Raw genomic sequence first — 21,114 nt, forward strand, 5'->3', positions numbered from 1 at the left:
GGTGATATTCGAGTTTCTTTCGGTGGCGATATCCGAAGTCATTACATATTCTCAGTGGTGATATCCAAGTGTTAAGGTTTGATTTACATTTTTCTCGATGATGATATCCGAATGTTAAAAAATCATTTATATTTTCTTTGGTGGCGATATCCAAAGTTATTAACATCTTCTCGATGGTGATATTCGAAGTTATTTTTGGTGATTTAATTTTTTTTGAACCTCTACCTAGGACAGCTTTTTTCAAGATAAGATTTTAAAGTTGTTGAGCCTCTGCTGAGATGAGCTTTTTCAAGATAAAAATTTTTAAAGTTATTGAGCCTTTGTTGAGAGGAGCTTTTTTTAAGATGAATTTTTAAAGTTGTTGAGCCTCTGCTTAGAAAAACCTTTTTCAAGATGAATTTTAAAGTTGTTGAGCCTCTGTTAAGATGAGCTTTTTTCAAGATAAATTTTTAAAGTTGTTGAGCCTCTACTTAGATGAGTCTTTTTTAAGATGAATTTTAAAGTTGTTGAACCTCTGCTGAAATGAGCTTTTTCAAGATGAAAATTTTTAAAGTTGTTGAGCATCTGCTTAGAGGAACCTTTTCAAGATGAATTTTAAAGTTGTTGAGCCTCTATTGAGATGAACTTTTTTCAAGATAAATTTTTAAAGTTGTTGAGCCTCTGCTTAGAGGAGCTTTTTTTCAAGATCATTTTTTAAAGTTATTAAATCTCTGATTTGAGGAGCTTCTTAATTTAAAAAAAAAATAGTTTTATGTACAATGTTTCTTTTTTTCGAATAAAATGATTGTCTAATTATCTTTGTCTTATTCTTGATTCTCAAAAATAGGCAAAAAGGGACAGCTATAGACATCATTTTATTTATTTATTTATTATTATTTTTTTTTTTTTCTTTTTTTTCTTTTTCTGACAGCGACTCTGACAGTCGCCTACAGTTGCGCTGCTAGCAACCCTAACAGCCATCGACAACCGTTCTGACAGTCGGTGGCAGCCCTAATCCTAGGCCACCAAAACCCTAGATTTTTTAAGATTTTGGCCTTTTTTGCTCTATAAATAAAGCAATGAAACTGTTGAAAAATGAGAGGGAAAAGAAAAAAGCCCAGAAACCCTGCAAAAAAAAAAAAGAAGTGACCCAAAAAAAATGTTTCCAGAATAAAAAAAATTCTTTCTATAAAAAAAAAATCAAAACAAAAAAACACACAGTCTTCCCCATAGGGAGGAACCATAAACGCCAAGCCCCTACAATAAAATACAAAAAAAAAAATCAATTTTGGTTTGTCAAAAAAAAAGAGAGAAAAGATTGAAACTTTGAGCCCCAATCTACGTCGATCAGGGCTGTTCCCTTTAAAAATGTGATCGGATCCAGAAAGAGCGCATCGAGAAGAACATTGTGGTATATTTTAGGATTTTTTGATGCCGACAACGACGACCGATGACTGATAACAAGCGATTAACACGAAGACTGACAATATACCGATTGATCTAGAAAGAAAAGCTCTTTGAGAGGGAGAAGGGTAGAGAGAGAAAGAAGAAAAAATGGGAAATTTTTTTTTTTTTTTTTTTTGCTTTTACAGTAGTTTGAAAGCCAAAACGATGTCATTTTGACTCAGAAGGATCCGCGCGTCAGCCACAACCCAACCTGAGGTTCGCGCGCCCAACTTGACCAGTCTAATTGAACCAGACCTACCCCTAAATCAAATCAGATTGGTCCAAACCACTGGACTTGATCAGACAGTCGAACGAGCTAAACCGGCGTTGATCGGTTCGGTCTAGGTTTTTTTTTTTGAAATTTTGAAATATTATTTTTGTTATTTTAAATTTTATTATTAATATTTATGTTTGTTAAAATGTTTAAATTTGCTAGAATAATTTTTTAAATAAATAATGAAATATATAGTAAAATTTTGTGATAATTTTGTTATTTTTAAATAAATCTTAATAATAATACAAAATAATAAAAAATAAGAAAAAAAAAATTTTATCCGACGATGAGATTCAAAGGTATTCCGAGTAGTGATACCTACGAAATCTCTAAGTAATACCTACAAAATCTTTAGATGAGAACATTTTTTTTAAATACTACCAGTATATTAAAGTATTTATAAAAATTTTAAATACAATAAAAATTTTCTTTTCTTTAATAAAATAATAAAAATTAATTGAATAAGTAATAAAAATGAAAAAAAAAATTTATCTAATGATGGGATTCTAAAAGTATTTCAAGTAGAAATGTTTTAAGAAATTCTTATGTGATAAGATTTTTTTTAAATATTATCAGTGTATTGAAATATTTATAAAAAATCTTTAATATAATAAAATTTTCATTTTCTTCAAAGTTTTAAATGAACAGATTAGTAATAATTAATAAAATTTCTAAATAAAAAATAAAATATGTGTATTAACATATTATCATTTGTATTGTATTCATTACATAGTTTTTTTACGAAAAATAAATTTGAGCCTCTGAAAATGAGATTCTAAGTATTCCAAGAAACGATGCCTAAGAAATCTCTAAATGAGAAAAAGTTCTTCTAATATTATCAACGTATTGAAACATTTTAAGAATTATTTCAATAAAAAAGTTCTAATTTATTTTTCTTGAATAAAAATGAAACAATAAATAATAAATAAAAACTCAAGAAAATTATTTTTCAAACATTGAAAATAGAACTGTTTTTTATCAAAATCAAAGGATAATACGTAGTTAATTGGTACCGTTTTAAACGGACGCTTTAAGGGTGCCAATTATTCCCCACATGTAATAGACTCTTGAACCCAAACTATTATGCAGACCCTAAAATTATCTTTTTAATAAATTTTAATTAACTTTAAGATTTCATTAAAATGATATATTTTAATAGGTAATCAATCGCACCTAATAAAAAAAAGATTTGTGGTGACTTTTATTTTTTATTTCGTTTTCAAATTAATCAGATGAATACAAAACCGTTACGACAATATAAAAATTTATTCAAATTCGAATCAAATTTTAAAAATTTATAATTTTATATATTATTCAAAATTAAACTAAAATAAATCTAATCTAAATTATTATCACCTCTATTTACAGCTTTTTTTATTTTTTTTTTTGTCTACTGAAATCAGAGACAGATACACGTGAGCTAACCTCCTTCTCCCCACACCCTTTCCCTCTCTCACTTAATCATAAGCTCGAACTGATTTATCATGACCCCAATTTCTTCTTCATTTGAGACACCCAAAAAGGTGGACATTGTGGGATGAGCAGACCCATTTGTACTATGCATTCAAGAATTACAGTCTTACTATTTGGTACTGCTGATTTATTCCAACAAAGACAGATAAATAGATATTAATTTGATTATTGATCTTCAATTATTCCAACAAAGAAGTTTCGGAGCAAGTGCCATGTACAATATACAAGGTTGATTTCAACCAACACGTCCAACAAGATTTCTAACTTTTTCATTTGAAAAAAGCTCGAGAAGAAAGTCAATGTGAACACCATTATTTTTCGTCTATTTTTTTAAGAACTTTCAACAAATATGAGGACAAATTCTTTTAGACAGTCAAATTGAAAAATAAAAGGGTCAAAGCAATGTTGTCATCCTTGTTCATCCATATCCATATAATCAAAGGTAACAATAAAAATTTATGGAGAAATTATCAAAACAAGAAGGCTACCGTCAAACATGGAATAACAGTACTAATCCCTTTATAGATACATTATCTTTCTAATGATTTACAAACATATATTTATATATATTTAAAAAAAAGATGAGGAGATTGATCAGTATATAATTATACTATTTTTTCTACAAATTAATTAATTTAATTAATTTTAATTCACTGCAAGCCTTTTTAACCAAAAATAGAGGGGTTGAGGGGTTGTGGGTCTAATTTTTTTTTTCCTTTCTTTTGCTTGCTAAGTTCTAATAAATTACTTTATCAACATGCTGCAGAAGGATTGGTGAAGGGATTATAGAAATGAGGCTTTGAAGCCATTGAAAATGGGTTCTTGGAATTGCCATCGCCAACGCCGCCAATCTTTTCACAAGATGGGCACAGGGTGAGAGTAGCTGCTGGCATGTGCATGTAAAAGAGTTGTCCCATCTTCAGTGCTCTGAATTCTTGAAGTTCCTTTTGCAGTCTCTTGTTTTCATCTTTCAGCGTCTCACAATACTTCTTCAAGAACTCACAGTCCACCTCAGTTTGCTTAAGCTTTGTCCTGTCAAGAAGAAAGCAGAAATTTTCATGATTTGTTGGATATTTAAAAAGTAAAAGGCAAAAAATTTCTAGACATAACAATGAAGCTTGGATTAATTAATTCACCTGGCTCGCCTGTTCTGAAACCATACTTCAACTTGTCTAGGCCTCAGGTTTAATTGCCTTGCTAAAGCTAGCTTTTGCTTCTGTTGGGCGTTGGCATCAAATAAAACAAAAGATTGATTAGTTTATTACTATAACATAACAAATAATCAAGAAAGAGGCGACAGCTTACAGGATTGGGAGTGTTACGATGTTTGAAGCTGTCCTCGAGGAGAGCAGATTGTTCTTTGGTGAGTCTGAGTTTTTTTTTAGCATTAACTCCGTCTTCATCTTCACCACTAACTGTAGAAGAATTCTTCTCTACCTCTAATTCTTCGCTGCTAAGGTCTCTTTCCCTCTTAACCATACCACTAGAAAACGAAGAAACAGCACTATGAGAAGCTTGAAGATTCAAAAAATCACAGGTGGCAGGTTCCTCATGGTGATGTTGATAACCGCCTTTGTTCACATCAATCTTTTTGCTAGCAGCAGTAACGTGGTAACTGTCACCAGAAAGCCCCAACGTTAGCAACGGTTCAAAACTTGTTGCTGCCATGGTTGTTTGTTCAAACTTGAGACATGATGACTTCTTGGGCGTTTGATAATTATTTGCCTTGGATGGGATTTCCAGGGTCGACGAGAAGCCTAACCCAAGAACAAGGCTTGTATTACATGCATCATCAAGATCCATCAAGCTGAAATTTTGTTTACCAATGGAGTTGGACGGGTTCTTTTGTTATGAAATTAGAGATGAAGCAAATGAAGGGAAAGAGGGGGAGAGAGAGAGAGAGCGAAGGGAAAATAGAAAGGGGGGAGTGGCTTGAAAGATAATATGGTGGTGCAAAGGGGTCTTAAGACTCTTTTTAGAGGGGGGACTGGGGGAGGGAGTTGGGTGGGTGGGTCATGGGTGGCTATGATTACTAATCGAGGTTTGGTTTTTTTTTTTTTTTAATTTATCATGGTCATGAAATTATAGAGATGATTATTATTTTATAATAAAACATAATTAAATTATTCAATTAAAAAATATATTTATTAATAAATAAATAAACTTTTATAATACAAATTATATAAAAAAATTTAAATTAAAAAATAAAATTAATTTATTAAATTTATAATCAAAAATAAAAAATTACATTATTTATAAAATACTTAAAAAAATAAATTATTTTTGGACTTATTAAAATAGATATTCATTTTAAAATATAAAATTTATAATATATAATAATTATAATTTTAAAAATAAAATTTCAATTTACATATTAAATGAATAATATTAATTACTATTAATTTTATATATGACTCTCACTTGATAAAAATTTTTTACCTTTTGAATAAAACTTAAATCATTTTCTAATATAATGATTTGATTATTTTTAATGATCTAAAACCACCATTACATAAAATTATAGAGTGTTTATTAAATATAATAATCTAATTATTATATATAAATTATCATAAAATTTTTAAAGTGATCTTCCCTTACCTTATATCAGCTAAAAGAATGAAATGAGTAGGGAAACGAATATGGAAATGCGAGAACTATGAAAGCTTCTCTTTGTCTTCCCTTTGATGTGGTGAGTTTGTTTGGGGCCTAATGCCCCCCTCTCCTATACATTTTATTTGTATAAAGTACTTCCCAATAATCTTTCAGGCTACACTGACTAGAAATTAGGTCACCCATTAAACATGATTAGAACTCAAAAATAATACAAAACAAAACAAAACGTGCAAATAACACGAGATCAAGCTTTTGTTAGTTGTTACTAGCTAACCCCAAGAAAAAAAAAAAAACATTAATTAAAACATAATAATGATAGGAATTTTGCTTTCATTCGGGGACTTTGATGGTCCCCTGGAGCCCTGGACCCGTCATCTATCAGGAAAGTGTGGTGCACTTGTTTCCACGAAATATTTGGTATTTTTTAAAATTAATTTTCAGCTGATCAAATTTGAAACTGGATCAAAAAGTTGTAGTTGTGTTTGGAAAGGAATTCTGTTGTCTGATTAGTCAGTTCGATTATGCTTTTTCTCTGGTGATGATCTTCGGATTAGGCTGTTTTTAATATTTTTCTTTTTTGGAAAACTAGAAGGAAATAGTCAACCTAACAACCAAATGACACTTTAGTTTAATGACATGCTATTACCCACAATGGAAAAAATTAAGGTGAAGATTTTTTTTTTTTTAAATTAGAGTATTAAGTAATCTTTGAATGGGTGAAACAACATAGACCATATTATTAATTTATCATGCTTGGATTGAGCTAGTCAACAAAAAGAAATTCATAGAAAAAAAAATAAAGGGAGACAGGAAAAATAACAGTTGAATTTTTAAGTCTCAAATTGGTTTGTGTACAAATCTTGAATGAAATAAATTTTTGAAAAAAAAAAAAACATTATGGGGCTTTCTTTTTTATAAGATACAAAACTATGTAAAAAAGGTCTATTTTGGTCATAAATCCTAATTTGAAGTCATGGTGAATCGAATTGATGAGAGTTTCAATATTCTTTAGTATCCTAATGATGAAGATGTGAATTCAAAAAAAAAAAAAAAACTTGGGTATAAAAATGATTCTAGAAAAAAGAAGAATTAATAGGCACATTTTCCTATTGAATTAATGAAAAAAAAAAAAAAAAACTAATAGCATGATAGACTTCATAAAGGCAGCTTTGTTTGCTGAACCTTTTTCTTGTTAAGCTACCTAAAGATGAATTTTCGTAGGGATTAGAAGGGTTGACAGTAATGGTGTAGTTGACATTTGCCATTCATCTTCTTTTCATCCATGGGCTTAGGCCCCTGCCTAGGTTTTTCTTTTTCCTTTTTTTTTTTTAAACTAAAAATGAAATTCGAAATCAAAATCTTCAATTTAGAATCCTTTTTCAATATCATTAAATTAGCATATCATTTAATTAATAGTTCATTGATCAGACCCTTATCTCTTTAGGTATGCTTTTCCCTACATTATTTGAACATATTACATTAATCATGATGTATTGTTCAAAACTAACTAAAAGAAAATAAAATTAAAAGAGAATTTTTTATAGGGAAATCTATTTGTATTTACGTTCAAATTAGACGAACAAAGAGTTTATTTTTACCATTTAAACCTAAATGTTAATATTTTATCCCAAGATCCAAACATAAGAATTTTAAATTATTCGAAATATCAAGTTTTAACTATTCATTTGTCCCCTTAAAGCTCTACTTAATCGGTATTAGTATATGGATGGTTGGATCATGAATGGCACTCTTTTTTTAAGGAAAAACAAAAAAGATTAAGAACACATGCAGGTAAACACAACAAACATAATTTTACATGAAATCAATCTTTGAGGCGTCAATGATCACAATGGGAATAATTTACAAAAAGAAAATCTTATACATGGGCTGAATTTTTAAATTCCAAAAACACTATCAAATGATTCATATATGTTTTATATATTAGGGTATATTAAAAAATTAATAATTTTATACACAAAGTATAGTAAAAAATTAATAATTAAATAAACATGTAAGATTATTATAATTATATACAGTTTAAAATTTCAAGATTGGCATATGTTTTTTAATAAAATATGTGGTTGACAATATAGGAAATGCAAATAATAAAAAAAATTATTTCGTATTTCATAATAAAATTTTAAAAAATAGACCAATGAAAATAAAATTAAAGGGTTAACCATATCATAATAAGGTATATTTAAAATAATTTATAAATTAATTTAATATAAAAAGACATTGGAGGGCCTTCTAATTTTATTTTAGAATTTAAAATTTTCAGTGTTAGTGATTATGTACAAAATAATAATCCAACAACAAATCTCAACTTTTTAAAAAAAAAGATAAAGAAATGGAAAAGGAGAGTGGGAACAAAACCCGATTTTATAAAGTAAAAGATATGTGAAATGGGATTTTGGAAAATGTGGTTTATGGAAAGCAAATTTGTTTAAAGGTTGAGTTATTTGTTTAAGTTTTAAATTTATTTAAAATTTGAGAGAGTTTAAATAAAAAATTAAAATTTGTTAAATAATTTAGATATAATTTTTAAATTTGTTTAAATTTTGAGTCGAATCTTAAATGAAATATTTAAAGTTTAAATTTGATTTGATTTGATTTGAATTCATATATATAAAATTTTTTATTTTTATATATACATGAATTATAAATAAATTAATTCACACATATAAAAAAATTAAAAATAAATATTATGTATATTTTCTTAAACTTACCTTTTTATTTTTAATTTATATGTATATATGAATTATATATTGTTCTACTAAACTTAATTTAATCACATTTTTATATATATGAATTCACATATAATTCTATTAATTTTTATACATATGAATTAAATATGATCCTATTAAACTTAATTTAATTATATTTTTAAATTTTTATTATATAAATTAAATTTAATAAATAAGTTTAAATTTTACTTTTTTAATTTAAATCAAATTTAAAAAAATTTTAAATTTTAAAATAAATTCAATTTAAATAAATATATAAATTATTAATAATAAATATCAACCCGACCATATCCTCCCATAAGCACTTTTAATGTAAAGATTGAGTCAGTGTCAGATTATTATTATTAACCATTATTTTTGGACCCAAGCCAAGTAGATAGACATTGACTTTGACACAGTCCAAAAAAAAAAAATGTAAACAATTATCTATCTAATTTATTAATTAGTTAACCAATTAATTAAATGTGATACCTTCACGGTCCTATCCCAACCCCAACCTTCACTTTTGCAGAGAGATTTAAAGGACAGGTGGGGGCCACCAATGATTTGGTACGATGTGGCAATGATGAGGTAAGAATTTGGGATTTTTTTCCTTTGCATTTGTTAAAGTTTAAAGTTTGTTAAAGTTTATTTGAAATTATTAAATTTAAAATTAATTAAAATTTTTAATATTTTATCAATTAGTTAACATATCTCAACATTCCTATTGAGTCACATAAAAAATAACGAAAATTTTTTTCCCATGTTTAGCTCTCATGTTTAAGCCCACCATTGAATTCCAGTCAATTCTCACGTTTAAAATAATTTTGTATGTTTTTGAAATTATAAAAAAGATAAATGTAATTTAATTTTATGAGATTTTTTTAAATTTACCTTTATCTTTTTTTTTTTAATATTGATCTATATTTGTCAATAAAATTTTGGCTTTAATTATGTTATAATTCATTAAATTAACTATTAAATAATTATAATTTAATTGTGATGTGATAATTAATTATATAATATAATATTTAATTACAAACATAATTTTAAAAAAAAATTAATCGATGTTTCCAGCAGCCTAAAAGCTCAAAGTCCACTAAACACGTGATCCACGTGATCCACATTGTACTAGAGTCACAAAAAAGATAGCTGTCATAATTTACTTTATCCCCCTAAAGTGTTCAAAAGATTATAATTGCTTGTTTAGATGTAATTAAAGTGGTTAGAAGTTTAGAAATTGTACTTTTTTTTTAATTAATGCGAATGGGGATTTATATATCATCTCCCACTAACCTTTATTAGTGTATGCCAATAATTCTAATATGAATGATGTATGTCTTAATTAATTAATATTAGTATGATTTTAACACAAAATGAAAAATAAATTTGAAGATTTAATTAAGAGGTTTTTATGAGTTGAATTAGGTTAGATTAAGTTTGATTGACTATGTTAAATGTTAAGTTTGATTTGGGTTCATTTAAATTTGTTTATATATTAAAAATAAAAAAATGCTTTTTTATTAATACAATATCATTTTAAACTTGATCAAATTTTGAAAAATCATATTTAAAGTTCAAACCCAACTAGATTTTAATATATTTCATAAAAGAAAAAATTTAATTTGTTTCACTTTTCTTGCATCATTGTCTATGGAAATTTTATTTATACAAGGGTATTGATTATTTCCTTTTATATAGTTCAATTTCTACTAGACTTTCATGTGTACTTAGCATCATTTTTACAACATAGAACCTTAATATTTGGAATCTAAAGTGTCTTCTCTCTTGAGCCAAAAATGTCATTGTCCTCTACATGCACATGAACTTTTTAAGTGAGATTGTGGTTGCAATGGTTTAACCTTTCCCCTCCTTTTGCATCCAGTTGAGGCAGGGACCATTCCTAAGGTGGACATATTGCAACTACGATGTGTGAAGCTTCCTTCATGTACTAAGTTCCCAATTTTTGGTTGGATAATTGGATTCCACCTAACCTTGGTAAAGAAATAAAGAGATAGAACCAACAAAATGCATGCCAATAACACAAATTCAACATGATAATTTTATTTTATATTTCAATTTGTGATAGAGTAATATATCAATTAAACGAATGATTTGCCATCAATAATGTCATTATTATTATACTATTTTTGGATTGTAAACTTTCTCTTAATTTCTTGCCCCCACTAATTTATGCCAAAGGTTTTCAAGCTTCTTGTTCGTATGAACCATGAACTTGAAAAAGCAGAGGGCGGCACGCGAAGGGCTAGATAAAGACAAAAGCATGCCCATGTGAGCTTTGAACCCCCCACTCCCCATCTAATCCTCTTGCCATTCAAGGCAAACTTAAAACTTATTTAAGGAGATTATCAAATTGCCCCATAAATACATTTTATATCAACTAATTATCTTCTAGTTCTTGTTAAAGTCAATGCACTTGATTAAAATGAAGATGAGTGGCCTTATCTTCTTTTTTTTTTTTGGTTTAAAGGGGGAGGCAAAGCCCTATTTCAAGGAGAGAGGGAGAGAGGTTTAGTTGGAAACCAAACTTTTATGTCTTCTTAAAGGATTTTTTGTCCAAAAGTGGCTTTATCTTTTTTCTATAATGTTTCAAAACTAAATTGAATATCAAGATCATGCTTTCATATTGTGTAGTTGTTTGGGAGATTTCCATTAATGACATGATTTCATTTTACCTCAGTTAAAAAGAATTTCTTATGTAATTTTTATTAGGGTTAATATCATCAATAATCCTTAAATTACAGTGAGATGTTTAATGAATATCTAATTTTAAAAATTTTTAATATAGTATATAAATTATAATCTGTTAACTAATGTAATAATATAGCACATATCTCTAATGTGGTTAATTTTAAAAGATGATATGCGATAAATAAATAATTATCTAAGTACTACATTAGTTAATAAATTTATAATTTAAGTATTATATTACAAATTTTTTAAATTTAAATATCACATTAAATATTCTATTATAATTTATGAATCATTTATAACATTTAACCTTTTTCATTGTTATGAAAGATTTTATTTTTTATTCAATATTAGGGAGTTGTATTAATGCTTAACAACTGACATTTCATTTTGCCTTAGCCCGCCTTGAATTTCACCATATAGATCTTACTTATCAAGTTTTTCAAGATTATATATATATATATATATATATATTTTGGGTTAATTAACACTTCTAATCTAAACTTTTTTTTGGGTTATTTTGAAACCCAAAGTTTGCCCCTTGAGTTGTTTATCTCTCTAGGCCCAGCCCATAATCCAACCCAGTTTGTCACAAACTAATGATATGAAAACACGATATTGTCAATCACATGAAAGAATAGAACTGACAGACCACGCTCTTCCCTGCTCCCGCAAGCACCTGAACATAACCTCACCCACCTCCAAGCTTTGCAACTCCACACGCAACAAACCGTAATGTAGTTGAGTTTGTCCGACAAAACTCGACCGCAGAAATGGCAAGTCCCACAGTCTCCTTCCTCCTCCTCATCATCACCGTCCTTCTACTATCCCCTTCATCATCCCTCACATCACAGCCGTCCAATGTCTCTCCCTCCAATAAACTCCCGCGCTTCCTCGGCAAACACTCGCATCCAATCAAAACCAACCACCAACAATACTATTACGAAACCTGGTACTTCTCCCAACCGCTGGACCGCTTCAGCTTCTCGGATCTCCCGAGGTTCCGGCAACGTTACCTTATCAACACCGAACACTGGTGGGCGCGTCCCGACTCGGTCCAATTTTCCTGTATTGCGGTAACGAAGGTGACATCGAATGGTTCGCAGTCAACATAGGTTTTTTCTGGGACATTGGCCCTCTATTCGGTGCCATGGTTCTGTTTCCTGAGGTAAATTAAACTCAAATATTAAGTTTCCCTTTTGTTGTTAGGCTCTGTTTGGTTGAAACTAATTAAATGTAATGGTAATGGAATATTGCCAGCATCGGTATTATGAGTAGTCAATGCCGTATGGAAGTAAAGAAGAGGCTTGTAAAAATGCCACTACTCTTTCATATATCACAACAGAGCAAGCGCTTGGTCATTTCGCAGTTTTAATTACTGATTTGAAGAGGAACTTGTCTGCTGAAGGGTGTCCGGTTGTTTTATTTGGCGGCTCCAATGGAGGGAGTAAGCCCATGATTTTTTTTTTCAAAGAAATATTTAATTTGGTGTCTTGGGTGTTTCTGAAATGGTGTTATTGCTATAGAAATTGGTTTTTGATAATGTGATTGATCTTTATGGCATTAATGAAACAGTGTTGGCGGCATGGATGAGGCTGAAATATCCTCACATTGCCATTGGGGAGGTTGCTTCATCAGCACCAATTCTCCAGTTTGAGGATATTGTGCCACCAGAATCATTTTATAATATTGTCTCTAACTCATTCAAGGTTTACAATGATGTTCTAAATTATTTTGTCTTTGTTAATTTTTGTTTATAGTGAAGTCTCTATTGCAACACTGGGCACTTTTTTTTGGGCTTCCGATATAGCGGGAAAGCAGTAGCTGCTTTGACACTATAAAACAATCATGGATGCGCTGACATTTGAGGGTCTGAGAAAGGATAGCCTTCAGCAAGTGTCCAAAACTTTTCGCTTGTGTAGGTGAGGACAATGGAAGAAATTTTTATATGTGCATGTTGCTGTAATAGATTATAGCATGATTCAACAGGGGCATATCTATATATTTATATATTTGATTTAGTTTGAAACTCTTGGCAGGGAACTTAAGAGTGTCCAAGACCTTAAAAACTGGTTGGATTCTGCTTTTAGTTCTTTGGTGACGGTTAATTATCCATATCCTTCAAGCTTTTTAATGCCTTTACCTGGACACCCCATAAGAGAGGTTAGTTGGGATTGTTATGACTTGAAACTTTTATCATGGCTTGCATAAAATCATGTATAATATTGTTGCTACTTGATTTTGATTACTAATATTTTATTTTTTAAAAATTTTCTGAAGTTGTTAAAATTGAGGATAAGTCAAAATTGGTGATAAGATTAATTTAGTGAAAGTTATATTACGAAATATGTGATAAGACTGTTTTAGTAAAGGTTATTTTACGAAACAGCTATTCATGGAGCAACTTTTTTACAGAATTGCTGTTTACGGAACAACTATTCAAGAAACAACTCCTTCACGGAACAACACTTTCATGGAACACCTGTTCTCGGAACAACTTCCTTAAAGAACAAGACTAACACCTTTACTGAAAACTCTTGAAACACAAGCTGTTTTACTAAGAGTTATTCCACAAAAGACACTTCACCGAATGTTATTTTACCGAAAGAAGAAGTGAAAATAATCCTTAAATATGGCAGGGATTTTGGGTTAATTCCACTATTGAGATGTTTTGGAGAACTTGACTTGACGGATCAAATATGGAGATAGTTAAGAGATTTTCACTTAACTTTTCCTTGAAATATGAGTGCTTATCCATTTTCTTTAGAATATATAGTGAACTTCTATATTCATTATGTCTATTACCAAAAAGCTAATTAAACTTCCATTAAACAATACATTAATACCTTTTGTAATGGTCAATTCTTTCATTATTTGCCATTATTTCTATTCAATACTTAATATATGTAACTCCTATTCTTAAAACCTATAAATAGAAATTGCCACAATACATTGAAGGACTTTTGGGGGGACTTTGACAGATTTCCCACAACTTTCTCTCAAACTCTCTCTATAGTCCGCTCTTCCTAAATCCTTCTTTGAGCTTTATTCTCTTCTCTGCTCAGCTTTAATTCATCACCTACCACCACTTGCTTTTGCACTCAATACTTCAGGATCTGTTCCAATCTTCCTCTTCGTCGTCTCCCGGCACATCCTGTTTTACTTGTATGCAATGCCTCCTCACCTTAACAAAAAACTTATTTACAATTTGGCGACTCCACTAAGGAGGAGTGATTGCATTAAGCAAAACAATTTTTTATCTTGCTTTGCTTGAAAAAATGGAGGATTCTATTGGAAATCCAAATGTCAGACCCCTGCCTACATCTAAGAACTGATGAAGATGATTCAAACTTCCTAAGAGAGGATGAAAAAGTTGAAAGAGACTATCTCCCAACTTACATCTTTCAATGCCACAACCTTTTAAGTCCAAATTACTATTGATCAGAATAGAAACACTTCTGACGGAGTTATCCCTTCTGTGAATGGCAATGGAGAAAACACTTCAAATGTGCCAAATCTTGGTTTTAATGAAAATCTTGGTGTGAACAACACCTTAGTTGCCGGTACTTCCATTGTAACTTTTCCTTCGACCACAACTCAGGGTTTTGTCACAAAAGAAGAACTTTAGAAGTTGCTTGAAGAGAAGAACAAAAGTTTGAACTTTTCTAAATTTGATCTTAAGCTACCTTATCCTACTAGAATGGCTGCTAAGCCATATCCCAAGGACTATACTAGTCCTAAGTTTAAGCAATTCATTGGCAAGACTGGAAATGCTCTTGTACATGTAATGAAGTTTGTGGAAACTCTTGGTGTAGCTGGATTAGATGATGATTTGAAGTTGAAAGAATTCTCTAAATCTCTTATTGAAAATCGTACACCTGGTTTGTTAATCTTACCCTTGGCTTTGTTGAATCTTGGAGTCAAATGTGTAGAATGTTTGAGGAAAATTTTTTCTCTAACCAAGAAAAGGTTACTCTGATTAACTTGGGAAGAGAACATCAAAAGTCATGGAATGATCTTATGGAAGACATTCAACGTTTCAGGGAAAGAGTGTTAGGTATTCAAGATTCTCATGATGAGAAGGAACTAGTGAAAGTATGTATCCAAGATGAGTATAGGGTGCGCTTGGAGAATCTACCTCTTCCAACCTTTGCAACTTTGGTTGAAGTTGCAAGAAGAACCAATAATATGGTTCTTAGGCAATGATGAGTCAGTTGTTTCACTAGAAGGAATACTCTTACAGTGATGCAATTCAAGGAGGAGCAAGAGAAAGGAAGGGACTTTCTTGTCCTAATATGCGCCCTAGAAGAGATAATCAAATAATAAGACAAGATAATGATATTGAATCTCTACCATTCTCAGTACCAATTGAGAGAGTGAAGGCACATTTTCAAGAATGGATTAGGGATGAAAATGTGAATCTACCCTATGTTTCACAACCACCAACAGTAGAAGAAAAGTCCAACCCAAGGTATTGTGACTATCATCGAATAGTTGGTCATCCACTTGCTGAACGTAGAAATTTTTGTAGAATATTCCATCAAAGGGTGCAAGCAAGAGAAGTGCTAATTGGAAACAATGGAGTTCAGAATAATCTACTTCCAACTCATCATAATCCTCGAGGGCATGTGAATGCAATAATTTATGCTAACTATGAAGATCCTTCTTCTCTTTAGAGAGTTTGATATATTAGTTATTCAGTTGAAAACTATCAAGTTTCAAACATTTTTACATTTGTTAGCACATTTTCCATCGTAGTAACAAGGAGGAGGTACTAGAATAGTTCTGATCCAACCAAGTAGAGAAGTTGATTCCTTGAAAGAGAGTATTGAGTTAAACTCCTCTTATTTAGGTAAAAGAGACATCACCTTGGATGAAAAGGCAAGAAGAGAAAGATGCTCTTTGATTTGGGTTTAGAGTTAAACTCCCTGGAATCAGGTAGAGAACCTATCTCTTTTCGCTAAACTATTTTAAAAGTTTTCTTGAATTGTACATGAGATTAATCTTCAAAATCAAATTAAGATACAAAGTTGATATGGCCGTTGTGTTGAATCCACTTTTATTGGCTTCAATTTAATAGTTCATGCTTTGAATCAAATTAATCTCCTTGGTATTAAGTTGAAAAAAAAATTATCTTTTTAAATACATGGCGGAGTTTGATCTTTTTCTTTCTGGGTTGAGAATTCACCTCATTTGTATGAAATTGAGAATCACTTCTAGGCTGCTGTTTGATCACTCATTATTTGGCCGCTACTCTGTTGTTCATATTTACCATCAAATAAACCTCTTTAGTACCAAGTTGAGAATTATCTCCAAATTGAAAATTGTTCTTTGGCTGCAGTTATATCTCCTATTCTTTGGCCGCAGCTTTATTGTTTATACTTGCTATCAAATGAGCTTTATTTATATCAAGTTGAGAATTATCTCTTTCTTATAAATTGAGAATATAATTATTGGTTGCAGCTTTATCGCATATTTCTTGGCCTTAATCTCTTAAGTACTACGATGAAAATTATATGAAAATCTTTTGACCGCAGCTTTAATGCTTTTTAAAAGAACTGAATTAATCTCCTGAACAATGAGTTAAGACATACTCTCTTCTTAATGTAAAGTTGAGAAAAAATCTCCTTGATCACATATAAGTAAAAATGAAGAATAATTACTAGCAATGGAAAAACAAAAAAGGATGTCCATATCAATAAAACAACAAGTGTTCAAGCAACACTAAGATAGAAAACTTAAAAAAAAAAAAAAGATGTTGAAGTAAAGAAACAACAAAAGAATATCTAATTGACTATGTAGATCCATGGAGAAGAGTTAGTCTTGCTTAATTGAGAAATAGCTTACAATTTCTTCTATAACTTAGTCTGAAGATCTCTCTGCAGCTTTAATTCTTTTTGAAGTGGGGCAATCTTTTTTGTAATCTCTTCCGATTGCACTTCTACTTTAGTTTTCTCAACTCCTACAAGAAGAAAAGCTTTGGCTTTAGACATACATGTGTTCATACACCCAAGTCTGAATCCAGCTTTCAAGGCATCATCCATATATTGTAACATTAATCACAGTTTTTCTGAAAAAATATTAGACAATGGAGCATTTGTAATCAACAACTTTTTGCAAAACATCCAAAGTGCAAGAGATAAAATTTTTATTTTTAATGCGAGAATGCCTTTTTCTTTCTTTTTAGGTTTTCGCAAATGATGGAAACCTTAGACATATAAGCTTTATTAACTCTTGTTGCTAATATTTTCATTTGCTGTGTTATTGCACTCTTTGCATGATATTGCTGTTATTTTGGAACTTGGTTTTCTTTTGGGATACACTTGGCTGTTGTCCCTGATCTTGTTTGAATAAATATAATTAAATTGTAGGTATGCTGAAAGATTGATGGTTCTCCTGACTGGTCTAGCATTCTGGAGAGTAATTTCAATGGAGTAAGCATTTACTACAATTATACTGGAGATCTTGACTGTTTTCAACTTGATGATAATCCTCATGCCATGGATGCGTGGAACTGGCAGGTATTGGAATGATATTAGTTTTTACTCCTATATGAGTTTTATATATCTCCAGAGCATCATATAGTTATGCATTAATGCTGATTGTTTTTGTCATTTCTGGTTCTTTCTTTAGGTGTGCACTGAGATAGTTATACCAATGTCTAGTGATAGCAATACAAGCATGTATCCAACGTATGACTGGGATTACTCTGCTTACCAAGAAGAGTGCAGGAGGGATTTCCAGGTGACACCAAGGCCTAGATGGATAACAACCGAATTTGGTGGACATGTAATAGAAAGATATATTACTATATGTTGGCTAGTTCCTTCAATTTACATGGTTTATCTTGTGCTGCCTTAAATGACTGATTATATGTTGATATGAAGAATAATGAATAGGCCTTTGTTGTTATATGAAGGATATCGAGCATGTATTGAAATTCTTTGGAAGCAACATCATATTCTCAAGTGGTCTATCGGATCCTTGGAGTGGTGGCAGGTGAGCTTCTTATATTGATTTTTATCAAAGTTTTAGTCATGTAGTTTCTGATGAATGTTGATATTATTCTTTGCAGTGTTTTGAAGAATATATCTAAAACAATTTTTGCTCTTGTTACGGAAGAAGGTAATCCTTTCTGAAGTGATCTTTTACTTCATCTTTTGATGAGTGTAATAAATTGGGATATAAGGTAGCTGATCAGCTGGTATCTTGAATGAATAAGAGGTCATCTATAACACTATCCAATCAATTAATGAAGGCCCTGAATGGCTAATTGACTCACTTTATGGATTCTTTTTCTCATTTCTGCTACGGATGGGCCTCCTCTACGGTCTACATATAGTCTTTAGCTGTAGTTCAGACCTGACATTTTGTTGGCCTTTTGTCTTGTCCTCATTGATCCTTTGTCTTCAATATAAATTCTGTCTCAAATTATAGCATGATCCTAAGATTTTTCACATGTAAGTAAATCTTCAATTGTTGCTGCTTCTAACTTCCATTAATGCAGTTCTTTTTAGTTTTTAACTTAATTTTATAATTTGTTAATCTCAATGTCCTAATTTGAAGGCAACAAATCTAGCAAGCATAAGATCAGATCACGCAAAGAATCTTACACATTTTCAGTTATAGCTTTCCTTTTCCTTTTGTTTAACAACTAAGACAACCAATCCATGAACACACAACAGCAACCTAAGTTTATGAATTTATGAACCCTTTCTTTTGGCCCTGTGCTTTGTTCTGTGGTGGACATTCAAGCATCATATCTACCTAGTCTAACAATTATAATCATGGAGTAATTAGTACAAAGCTTCAGTTTGATCTTATAAGATTTAGGAATAGTCTATTGATCAATACCTATCTGATGGATTTCCCACCGAATCCACTTTTCTAAATTTTCATGAGTATGTTTTGTCTTGACATCAAGTAAATGAAGGTTCCTGCTCTTGTTTATTTTAAGTTTTAGTTTTGAGCATCTTCAATGATAATTCATTGATTCTTGCTTGCTTATAAGCCAAATGAGATTGATGTGGAGGCTAGAATTAGTTTAGATAACATGATTTAGCATTAGTTATCTGCTAGCAGATGAATTGTTAATTATTATAGCTCTTGACAGAACACTTTTTAATGCTGTTAATAGCACAATTACAGGAAGGCAGTACATGTGGAATACAGTTAGGGACATTAACTGATGCAATGTTTTAACAAGTTGTGTGTTCTGTGTTTGACAAAAAAAGGGATTCTAACAGATTTTACTAATGCAATGTTTCAGGTGCTCATCACATAGATTTGCGTGCCTCCACGACTGAGGACCCTGATTGGTTAGTGGAACAGAGGCCAACTGAGATCAAGCTGATCGAAGGTTGGCTGGATAACCACCGTAAGAAATTGAAAGCAACCTTCAACATGTAGATGTGAAAGATTGTTGGGGCATCGAAGTCATTGTAAATAACTGTGTAAATAGCTTCCAAGTTCTGCTGCTTCTGCACATTTTTTCCATTTGCAATTGCCTAATAAACTTTTTCCCGTAACCTCTTCTGTTGGTTAATCTCACTCATGCAATGATGCACGCGCATGGAAGGAAAACTGATACTTTCTCAAAGCCATGAAATGTTGTATGTTTTATCATTATGATAGATCAATCTTGACAGAAGCAGCGTTGGCATTCCTTTTTGGGTGTATTGCAAAATAGCATTAGTCAGTAGTATATACTTGGAAGGGATCAATTTGCCTTACAGCAATTAAAGATGTGAACAGCTTTAACTAACTCGGGTCTTGTTGTAATGCTTCTCCATCCTCTCTGTGTTTGTGTGTGTGGGTTTGTTTAATGTTTAGTAGTTGGTTTCTGATATTTCTAGTTTCAGCGGCAGGTGTGATAGGTTATGTGTTGGTTTATGGGTTATATGACGACAAAATCAGATAGATTTTGCTCAGTTTTTTTTTTTTGGCACGTAGCCAGAGAATAAGATAATTTGGAGAAAAAAAAAAGAGATTGGAAAGGTTGAAATTTAAATTTTAAATATATTAGATGTAATCTCTTAAAATAAAAAGTATGAATAATAATTAAATTTAAAATTTAAATAATTGAATTAAGTTTTGAAGTTTAGTAACAAGTGTTTAAAAATAGATTTTATTTATTTATTCAAAAGAAAAAAATTTACTCGATAAACGGTTGATTATTCATTTATACAATAAAATTGTGAGACGTTATTGACCATTTAAGAGAATTTTTTTATGTAAAATAAAAAAAATAGTTGGTTAGAAATAAACAACAATAATTCAATTCTGTTTTTTCAAATAACACTGAAATCTTCGTAAAAAAAAAAAAAGAAAATTATTAACATAAGTTGGGCCCACTGGCGGCTGGGTAGACTTCTACAGTGGGCCCAGTCATGGTGAGTAATTGTCTTAATGAGTCAGTTCTAATCCTAAAACCGAATGTTAAGTAGAATCCATTGGTGCTATTATTTTTTATTTTATTTTATAATATCCTTTTCGATAGTCATATTTCATTGTTTTCGGTTGTAATTATATTTATAATTTTATTTCAAAAACAAAAAAGTAGTCCAATTAAATTTTAATTATTTTAAGAGCAAAGTCTGATTTAGTTTAAATTAGATAAGTGCTCTCACTTTGCTTCATGGACATAACTAAAATATAATCTTCATATATAATTGTTTTTAATAATAGTAATATCATAAAATTTAAATTTTAAAGTGAAGAAAAATATAAAATAATAATTTATACTATTCAAAGTATTTAATATATGCATATATACACTATAATTTTCAAAAATAATTTATTTATCATATGATTGATTTACAAATGATAGATTTGAAACTTTACAACCTTTACCTTGTACATTTGAGGCAATTGAATATATAAAAATCAATA

General features: G+C 30.4%; 1 protein-coding gene and 1 pseudogene across 2 annotated transcripts; one reads left to right on the forward strand and one right to left on the reverse strand.

Annotated features, from left to right (window-relative positions):
• Nucleotides 1-3,669: 3,669 nt before the first annotated feature.
• On the reverse strand, nt 3,670-5,114 carry LOC111300705 (homeobox-leucine zipper protein HAT22-like). Its single transcript, XM_022896322.2, has 3 exons — nt 4,478-5,114; nt 4,309-4,388; nt 3,670-4,204 (listed from the first exon to the last, which is right to left on the reverse strand). Exons 1-3 carry the CDS (start codon nt 4,973-4,975, stop codon nt 3,925-3,927), a joined length of 858 nt encoding a protein of 285 aa, XP_022752057.2. The 5' UTR covers nt 4,976-5,114; the 3' UTR covers nt 3,670-3,924.
• A 6,793-nt stretch (nt 5,115-11,907) lies between these two features.
• LOC111299916 (uncharacterized) lies at nt 11,908-19,987 on the forward strand (annotated as a pseudogene). The gene is made up of 10 exons (XR_016329989.1): nt 11,908-12,391; nt 12,484-12,670; nt 12,799-12,932; nt 13,034-13,145; nt 13,263-13,386; nt 17,595-17,744; nt 17,857-18,012; nt 18,143-18,222; nt 18,299-18,348; nt 19,493-19,987. The product of XR_016329989.1 is annotated as an uncharacterized LOC111299916 (transcript).
• The last annotated feature ends 1,127 nt before the right edge of the window (nt 19,988-21,114 follow it).

This window comes from Durio zibethinus, chromosome 18, assembly GCF_047325235.1.
Source record: "Durio zibethinus cultivar Kanyao isolate XHJ-2024 chromosome 18, ASM4732523v1, whole genome shotgun sequence".
Taxonomy (NCBI): Eukaryota; Viridiplantae; Streptophyta; class Magnoliopsida; order Malvales; family Malvaceae; genus Durio; species Durio zibethinus.